At 31.1% G+C, this 10,174-nt stretch overlaps 1 protein-coding gene across 2 annotated transcripts; it reads left to right on the top strand.

Moving 5' to 3' along the window:
• The first annotated feature begins 2,164 nt into the window (after positions 1-2,164).
• LOC145305527 (uncharacterized) lies at positions 2,165-9,911 on the top strand. Of its 2 annotated transcripts, none has more exons than XM_080147163.1 (6): positions 2,165-2,281; positions 4,381-4,498; positions 4,819-4,986; positions 5,334-5,605; positions 6,444-6,643; positions 9,393-9,911. In XM_080147163.1, exons 1-6 carry the CDS (start codon positions 2,202-2,204, stop codon positions 9,833-9,835), a joined length of 1,281 nt encoding a protein of 426 aa, XP_080003289.1. In that variant the 5' UTR covers positions 2,165-2,201; the 3' UTR covers positions 9,836-9,911. The 2 variants fall into 2 exon arrangements, with proteins under 2 accessions (XP_080003289.1, XP_080003288.1); XM_080147162.1 differs by having other exon boundaries at positions 4,795-4,986.
• The last annotated feature ends 263 nt before the right edge of the window (positions 9,912-10,174 follow it).

Genomic DNA, 10,174 nt, shown 5'->3' with positions numbered 1-10,174 from the left:
TTTCGACAAATGTGGTTCCAACATTGCCGATCGATGTAACCGGCCCAGCTTGAAGGCGGTGAAGGACCGCCATATTTTTTATGGCCTTGTCCCGCCTATTTTTGACCGCAGGAGGAGTCGCCTGTACACTTCTGGTTTACTTGGTAAGTGTTCTTTTTGCTTCTATTTTGGTCCTTTTTGGGCCTATGGTGCTTCCATCCCTTTTCATAGGATTGTAAAGCTAATATTTTTAAAGAAAACCCCTTAATACTCCTTTTGTATTATTTTTTCGGGGAATAAGATACATGCATGCTTATTCTTATTTTAGGTGAAGCAAAGAGATTAGGCTTTGTTTTTTGTAGACAGAATATGTGACTGATATATTTATAGTTAAATAGTTATTTGCTTCATAGCAAATTACTTCTCCCCCTCTGCAAAAAAAATTTTCTCATTTGAAAGGGTGAAAATAATTTAGGGTTAATGTTTAGATGTCGATTTTTATTAGCTGCTTTATTTTTCAGTTCATCTTGTTAGGGAGTTGGGGGGGGGGGGGGTTGGGTTATATGTTAAAAACTTAAATTTATTTTGTTAATATTATTTTGTATAAAACATATAAAACATTATTTTCTGTCTATCTATAGAGTAATTGAGATAAGAGACATTGATCTTTTGACTTATAGATTTAAGATAAGAGTGAGAGAAAGTGATAAAGAGAAAGGTCGAGAGAAAGAGAGAGAGAATTAATATTGCTTTTTGTTCTATACTGATAGGTTTGGTGTTTTGTTTTTGTTAAGGAGTGTCGTGTAAGGCGAAAAATCCAGGTGTGCGTATACAAAAATATGATTAAAGTTTTAGTTTATTAATGTTGATTTTGTTTTTATGTTGTATGAACTGCGCATGTGCGATCCGGTGTGTTATATATTTTCTTTATTTTAATGTTTTTTAGAAGTGGTGTGTATTTCAGCTTTCTCTCTGCCTATATAGATAGGCGAGCGTGTGTAAATGAAATGACCAGTTTCTGTTAATACTACGTCATATGTATTTTTAAGTCAAGCAACTTCTTCTAGTTGGAAAGAGTTAGTGATCATAGTTAAACATTTAAAACAAATTTTATAAGTATTTAATTTTTGTTATTAGGTCTATTATAGTATAGTAACTTTTATATAATGAATGATTATGAATACAGGGATGACAACATTTATAAGTAGCGAAGCACAAACATATTAAAACATATTAAGATAAAAAGTAGATTGAATTTAATGACACAATTTTTTATTTTATCTATAATACAAAGTAGTACGATGTCTGTCTGTCTATCTGTCTGAAGCTTAAGATCTCAGTAACCACTGAACCGATTAGGCTATACTCTTCAGGGAATATACCTACTGGTTCTGTGATGGTTTTAAGCTATTTTCTTTTGGTTGGGACACCCCCAACCCCCTCCAAAAAAAAATCTCCCCCCCCGAAAATTTTTTGAAATTTAAATAACACAAAAATAGGTTGCATTTCTTGGGGCAAAGCCGCTAGTTTTTTAAAAAAGTAATAAAAAAATTACAACTTCCCAGGACATATGAGAAGTTACATTCTAAAGAAGGACCATATCGGATCAGCGGTTAGTGAGATGGGCGGTGCTTTATATTATTTTTATTTTTGGCGATTTCTCTTAGGAAGGTTGTGGTACCCTCCCCCCAAGTAGTATAAACTTTCCTAGGACCTGAGAGAAGCTACACTGTAAAGGAGAACCATATTGGTTAAGTGGTTAGTGAGATACTTTTGTAGAGACAGAGAAAGATCTTTTAACTTTATTACAAGGATGACCACAGAAACATTTGCTCTGTAACTCACTGTCCATTTGCCTACTTATGATTTTTTTGTATTTCTATGGATGTTGTCATCCCTGTTATTTTTGAGGGCCTTAATAATATGACAAATTTTCTTATTTATCAGTATCAAATCTACACTATTTTCACAATATCTGTCTGTCCAACGCTTTCAGTCTACAACGCTTTGGGTGTAATATGATTTTCTTGGTGGATATTCAAAATTACTGATAACCCTTTCCTTAAAGCACACAGTGTGTAACTTACTTAATGACCGCTGAACAATTGCTTCATAATTCACTGTTGTCAGTTTGTCCTCATGATATGCCTCACCTGCTTATACTATATATTATTCCTTTCAGAGTAGTAAAACTTTAAACAAGTAAAAGAAGACTAACACAAATGCCTATTTTAGACAATTTGAATATAAACACTACTTTTCTGTCTAAATGTGTGCCCAAGTTTGCAAAATGTGCTCAAAGGTATTCATAATCTTATTTCTTTCTATAAAAAATTAATTCCTGTGTTTAAAAAGATGAAATTATTGAGGTAAAGTATCAAATACAAAAAATTCCATTTCTTAAAAACAAAGTTTTTTTTTTACATTTCTAGTAAATATGTCTGTCGATTAGTATGTTAATGTATATCCATAATGGATAGCTATGGTGTTTTCAAGCTTTGCATGAGAGGCATCTGTGGTAACATGAGAAAAAGGAGTGGGGGACTGAAGAATTTGGTACCTCCTTCAGGAGGTTGGAGGTTCCCTCCCCCAAAATAGTTACAAACCTTGCCTATTAAGGAGAACCATATCTGTTAAGTTAGAGAGATCTTTCGCCAAGCGCAAAAATATCCCCCCCCCCAAAAAAAAATTGTTCTTAAAGGGCGAATATAGGTTCGATATGATATGAGCTTATATCAAAGGTGCAATTCCATAGATTGTAAATAACTTAAAAATATTGACATATTCAATTGTATAAGTCTGTTTATAGCTTAAAACCCGTCAATCTCGAAGAAAATATATTGTAATTAGTGTGGTTCCCTAAGAACTCAAACACCCTAGCATCACACAAGGCTTCGTGGCAAGGTTGAATTAAAAAGCTTTCGTTAAATGATAGTCGTAATAACGTGGAAACCAATTAATCAGGGGTAAATATACCCTCCTTTTACCTTCATAAAGTAAATTATTTAAAAGTTAAAAAAAACATCAAATAATGTAAAAAGTAAAAAAAAATAATCGATAAAATTTTCTTGGAGGAAGAATGATTTCAAATCCCTGTTTTTTTGTGGCCGTTTGTGTGTGTGTTGAAAATGCGTACACAAGGGTTGTTTATATTATCATGAATTAATCAAAGATCTCTGTACAGAAAATAAACTTTAAGACATATTATTTACCCTGTCAATACTCCTGACGCCCTTCTACGCAAATTATTTTTATGCTTCTTAAAAAATTAAATAAACTAGTATATAATCTAAAATAATAAACATTTAAATTATCTTTTAAGGTGCGTGCCAATGTAATAGTCAATCAAACTTAAGCAAAATAGTCAAAAAAAAGTCTTGTAAAGGGCTAAAATAAACGATTTTGTCGGCAATCTCATTTATTATATGTTCAATTGAAACAGAAAATTGCAAAATCTACTTTTTGAATTTTTAAATTTGGCATAGATATTCTAAAAGTATGTAATGGCACCTTTGATATAAGCTCATATCATATCGAACCTATATTCGCCCTTTAACTAATTTATTTCAAAATTAAAAATAAGGGGGGTTCAACCCCCCCCCCCCTAAAAAAAATAGAAGTCCCCTCTCCTCAAGTGCCTTCAGAGGCCTTTGGAAGGCGTAGCCGCTAGTATAGTACATACCAGCTTATTTAGAAGATCTTACTGAATGCACATACATACAAATATCCTGTTTTTATAATATACTAGAGTTGGCTCGATATAATTATCTCCCTATTGGCTAGTTTTCTATATGCATATCTATTTCTCAATAAATCTATTTTCCTCACCCGGCATTACTATCTAAAAGAAAGTAAATATTTGATGATTTAAATGATTTTTAAAAGATTTTTTTAAATTATATTTTTTTCTTTACATTACCATCACAAAAGGGTTAATGATGATGATTACAATTTTAGTTTAATATTTGAACACACAAAATGTCGCCACAATCGAATTCTTTTAAAACATAGTTTTCTTAAATTTATCGTATTATAAATTCAAATTTTCTTTTTTTATGATTAGAAATTAAATACATCAATATAAGGTAAATAGCAACATGAAATGAAAAAAATGAATTTATTTTTAATAAAGTAAAATAATGGGTCTTATCGTTCTGGGCAATGAGAGTTTATTATGGATTATTGGAGCACTATGAGTTTTAATCATATATTCCTTGGAAAACTTGAGCTCGTTTATAGACATTTATTTCCTATATAGATCTGAAATGGATCTTGAAGCAATTAAGCAGGCCGTTTTGTACATGTTAAAAATTGGAAGATTTCATTAAATAAAAGTAATCGCAAATATACTTAGTAAATAAGATTACAATACTGTTTCACATAAACTAAAATGATTTTCAGGTGCAACAGACTATGTCAAATTATTGGAGAACTTCCATTTGCCAACATGACTGGAGCCAAGGTCTTTGGATTATCTTGTGTAGAGGCTGCTAACCTCTTTGCTAAGCTTAACAAGAGGGTATGTTTTTAAAGTTTTATTTAATTATATTTATTGATAAATTTGTTGGAAAACATACAACAGAGGGATTTTCAATTCATTTTAAAGAAAAGAAAAACTTACTACCATAATAACTTTTTTATAGAGCCAAAACTTAAATATTTTTCAAATTAGCATAACTTTACTACATATAATTGCAATATTAACTAAAAATGCAGTGCAGCACCTTAAGACTGGAAATAATTTAGTCATGTCTGAGAGATTATAAAATGCTAAGATGTGAATGAATTGAGATGAATAAATCAATAAATATTTAGGTACTGTCAAAGTTTTTTGATAAGGTCACTGGTCAGGTAATGAGCAAAGGGTCAAAACTGAGCAAATTTTTGAGTCCAGAAGAACTTGAATTTGCAGACAATCTTCCTGATGTGACTGTTAGCATCAAAGATTTGAAGCAGCAAGAAAAGGATGGATTTACTGAGCTCAAGGAAGATTTCAAAGCTGTTAAGGTGCATAATTATAAATTCACGCAAATATGATATGTAGTTAGGTTGGCTCAAATGTGAACACTTATTCTCATTAAAATGTTTCAGTTTTCTCTTTTATTACAAATGTTTGTGACTTGCAAGGGATAGAGAGGAAAGAAACGGAATGATAAAGGATAAGAAAAGGGGATTTGAATGGAAGTTGAAACCAAGGGAATTGCAGTTAAGAGGGAGTTAAGTTTGATTAATAACCTTCATTTCTAATAAATATTATCAGCAATCCTTTAACATAAGGACATACAGACAGACACTTTTACTTAGCTTACTACTTAAAACTAACATGATGAAATTAAAACGAATTAATTGTTTAGAGTCAGCTCTCTGGTATGGAAGACATGTTGATAAGCCTACATCACTTGCCAGGTTGTTCAGTCATAACAAGATCCTACAATGCTCTGATGGATTCAGTCGATTTGGATTTTTGGGGACAAAATTTCCAATCATTTGTAGCAGAATTTGAAAATTCCTTGGGGGATTTCAGAGAGGAGAACCTAACTCAACTGTTTCAGAAGGTTTACAAGGGAAGGTGTGAAAGTTCTTGGGATCCTCTGTTCCAAACTTTCAATCATCTCTGGACTTGCAGGTGATTATCTGAATTATTATTCTAGACTGACTATTAAGTTTAATTGTAAAGTATCCAATAAAATATAACAAGTTTGTAAGGTGAAAAAAGTAAGATTGGTAGGTAGATAACTTATAGTTCATGTTTTTGTATTGCTAAAATATTCTTATAGATATGAAATATTGATATAAAAGCTTGAGATATAAATACCCTCCATGCTAAATTTAATGGTAGTCATATTAGTAAATTATTAAAAACTATAAAATAATTGGAAATGGGTTTGAATAATAGTTTGAAATCTTCCTTGGACCTATGAAAAACTTTCTTAAAATGAAAAACTCAATTGCTTCATTAGTTATTGAAATATTAAGCACTAGCGGCTACGCCCCTGGAGGCCTCTAGGGGCACTTGAGGAGGAGAGAGTCGAATTTAATAACCCAATTTCTTATTTTAGATTTTAAAAGAAAAAGTAAAAAAAAATTTGGGGGGGGGCAAAATTTTTTTAAATTTTTTTTTTTTTTGGGGGGGGGTTTGTCACCCCCCTTCCCCTCATTTTAATTGTAGATATCAAAAATTAAATTTTATTTTTGGGGGGGGGGGATTTTTCAGTTTTGGGGGAGTCCCACCCCTCCAAAAAATAGTTAAACTTTCCAGGAGAATCTACGCTGTAAAGGAGAACCCGATCGGTTCAGCGGTTAGCGAGATCCTTTGGTACAGACACACAGATACACAGACACACAGACAAACATCCTGTTACTTTAGTATAAGGATTAGACAAAAAACTTACTACTTTATTTAATAGGATATATCACATTGTATTTTTATCGTCTTAAAATAGTTAACAAAAATTCTATTTCAGATCAATGTATTTCTACATCAAGTGCAAATTTTTCCACCATCTCCCATCCACTGTTGTTGTGGACCTAGAAAAACTGATTCAGAATGAGATGACTCTGTATGAACGTGATGCCTCTATCTTGGAGAATGCTGCTGAAACTGTCACTGGTGGATTCTTTATGGCAGGCCTCACTTGTGATAGATCCTGGAATCTTCAACTTGGTAAGTAGACATTTAAGTTAATATTTTTGGGGTGGAGTAGAGGGGGAGGGTGGTTAAGTACAAATAGATATAAGCAAGGACAATTACATTCAGCAAGAGCTATCCATCTAAAATTATTCTATATCTATATGAGCAACTACTTTTTCTGTTTTTTACCTTATGAATTATTTTAGACAGATTTTTTATAAAACGGCTTGCTTTATTGCATCAAGAGACATGACAGATCTATATAGAAAATAAAGGTCTATAAATGAGAACGAATCTTCCAATAGTAGAGTGTTTAATACTCATAGTGCTCCAACGATCCATATTAAACTCTCATTGACCAGAATGATAATACCCATTATCTTACTCTATGAAGAATAAATTCATTTTTTTTTATTTCATGTTGCTATTAAATTATTCATTAAATTTCTATTCATAAAATATAAATTTAAATTTATAGATTAGTAAATCAAAGAAAACTTCATTTTAACTTTAATTAAACTTCAATTAAAATTCTGGGATAGGACAATGGTAGAAAAAGTTTGATATTCAGGGATTGGACAATGGAAGAATAAGATTGATATTCAGGGATAGGACAATGGAAGAATAAGGTTAAGATTCAGGGATAGGACAATGGAAGAAAAAGATTAATATTCAATCTAGCCAATAGCGGGATAATTTTAGAACGCCGTCTCTAGTAAGCTAAATTTAAAGGTAAACATTAAGAGATAGAGGTAAAGAGAAATACAGTAAAAGTAAAAGAATGGAAAGAAAAAGAAACTTATTTTCTGAAAATTATGATATTCACTAAGAATTTATGTGGAGCTTTGCATTTGTATGGTTCAAGCAGATGAACATTTATTGTTTTTTTAATAGTTTTATTTCATAAGGAAAAAGGATGAGAGGTTGAATACTCACCTCTTTTTCATTGTAAAATATTACTTCCCCCCACATAAAATAATTTGTCTGCTTTTTCTTTAAACCGCTAGCAGCTTTTTGCATTTTAATCATAACCTATTCTATATATGTAAAAAAGAATGAAAATATAATATTTTTATTATTATTATTATTCTATGATTTATTGGGTTTTTAAAAAAAATTCAAGGAAAATCATTAAATTACAATTTGATTTAGAATCTTAAAAAGCAAACACCCAGTCGCAGTTTTGGTTTGGTATAAAAGTATATTACACCTGGTCAAAAATTGGAGGATTTACATGTAATATTTAAATCTAATTAACATAATAAAACTGTTAATTGTTTACTAGATAAAAAATAATAGTATAGCATATGGCCACTAGTGGCGCTAGTTGTCTACTTCAAACACATGAAAAATAAGGCTAAATATTAAATAAAACATTTCAAAACTGAATAATCTAAATTAGTGAATTAACTGTAATGCTATCTATGTTATTTCCAAGATAATACACGTTTTTACAATATTTTTTATTTATGTGTATGGGTTTAAAAATACTTTGGACATTTTCTAGTGATCTTATTTAGCCCTCAGGGTTTGGCCCTTTTGTGACGAAAATCCAAAACAAGAAAAAAAAACACAAAATAAAAATAGATGACCGCTATGATATTCTAGTTCTTTATCCAATGCTAGATGGCACTGAAAAACTGATAATTACAATTTACAATCAAGTGTTTTTATCAATTTGTAAAAACGTTTATTTATTATGAAATAAAAGTTAGATAGACTACAATATAAATCTTAAAAACTAATAATGTGTGTAATAAATAAAGTCAGTAGCAAAGTTGTGAGAAATTAATAATAATAATTTATATTCTTTTATTAGGTTTTATCAGAATTGATAATAATTCAAAATATTTCTATATCATCCTGTAAAAATCAGATGTATGCTTCAAACAGCAACTATATTTGTCTGGAAATTACATCTAATTTTAAAATATTCCCTTTTGAAAAGTTGTGTAATATCAATTAAAATTTAGCGCGGCAATGGCTCCATATAGGCCTCTAGGCCCACTGCCTATTTTAGACCTCTAAATACCTTGATTCCTCTCTTTTATCTTTTTTTTTTCGGTGTGTTTTATTTGTTTGATTTTAATAAGGATAAGACAATTCATGATAAATTGGTAAATATCCCAACTGATGATTAAAAAAGTACACCTGCATAAAATTACAGTGTAAAATTTTAGACAATAACTAGCTAGAACTAACCCATCAAATTTGTTAAAATGCCCAACGTTTTTGAACCAACAAATAAGATACTGGGACTATTTAACTTTGGGTACCAATTTAATTTTATCGTTTTTTGATAATGTCATCCTTGATTCAATGATTTAATTAGAATATTTGGATCTACTGCAGTTCACGGTAAAATATTGCTGGTAACGAATATTGCCAAAAATCTATAAATTTTAAAGGCTGCTAGCTGCCAAATGGCTAAACGTTTAGATCATGCCCGCACACTGTTTTAAGCAGCATAAGAAGGCCTACAAATAATCTGGAATAGCCATAAATTAATAATGCATAATTATATCGCAGTGCAGAGAAATGCGCGAAAAAGGCCTATTTTACGCGTTTTTTCTTCAGTGAAGCTTTCCCTGTGCATCATTGGATCTTGGTGTTTCCAGATTATTTGTAGGCCTTCTTATACCGCTTAAAATGGTGTGCGGGTATGATCTGTACGTTCAGCCGTTTGGCAGCTAGCAGCCTTTATAATTCAAAGATTTTTAGCAATATTCGTTACCAGCAATATTTTACCATGAACTGCAGTAGATCCGAATATATTTTTAAGGTTATAGACCACTGTTTACAGCTGTGGACAAGAGTGAAGAAAACTTACTTGCTGAGAAAACTGTTGGTGAACTGTTTTATGGAGACAAGAATAGAAATTCACCTCCAGCCAAACTGTATAAAATCCCTGGAGAACAACATGTATATGTTCATAACACTAAATATAATTATGAATATATACATAAACTCAGGGAGGATGGACTGCTTCAGGAAGGTTTACACAGATACAGATTTCCTAATGGAAACACTCAGATTGGATCCAGACTCTTCAGGAGAGAGGACAGAATAGAAGACAGGTTGAATAGATTATATAGATTTAGCTCAAGTGGAGAAATAGAATATGAAGAACAAATCTATGGTAAAGAAGACAAAGCCTGGCGCACAGTAACAAGATTCAGATACCATCCAGATACTTTCTCATGGGAGAAAATAAAGATTGAATAACCCATCATATCATTGATTTATGGTTTTCTTTACTTAAATGTAATATTTAAACTATAAATATATGTTTTTTTCCGAACTTTTTTCTAATTATATTTTATTAAATGAAGAAATAAGTTTTTTTTTGTCTGAATCTTAAGATTTCAATAACTACTAAACTGAGTGAAATCTGAATTTCAGGGAAGATTTACATAGATTGTCTTATGTCAAAGTGTCCGGATGGTTCTAGGCTCCTTTTCAAATTAATGTTTTTTTCTTATGACTCTTTCTCATATTTACAATTTCTGAAGGGATAAGACAATGGCTGATCAAGTGATGTACATCCCCAGTGATGTTACACAA

Source organism: Acartia tonsa, chromosome 14 (genome assembly GCF_053477335.1).
Source record: "Acartia tonsa isolate MP-2025a chromosome 14, ASM5347733v1, whole genome shotgun sequence".
Lineage (NCBI taxonomy): Eukaryota > Metazoa > Arthropoda > Copepoda > Calanoida > Acartiidae > Acartia > Acartia tonsa.
This window is presented reverse-complemented; position numbering and strand designations above follow the sequence as displayed.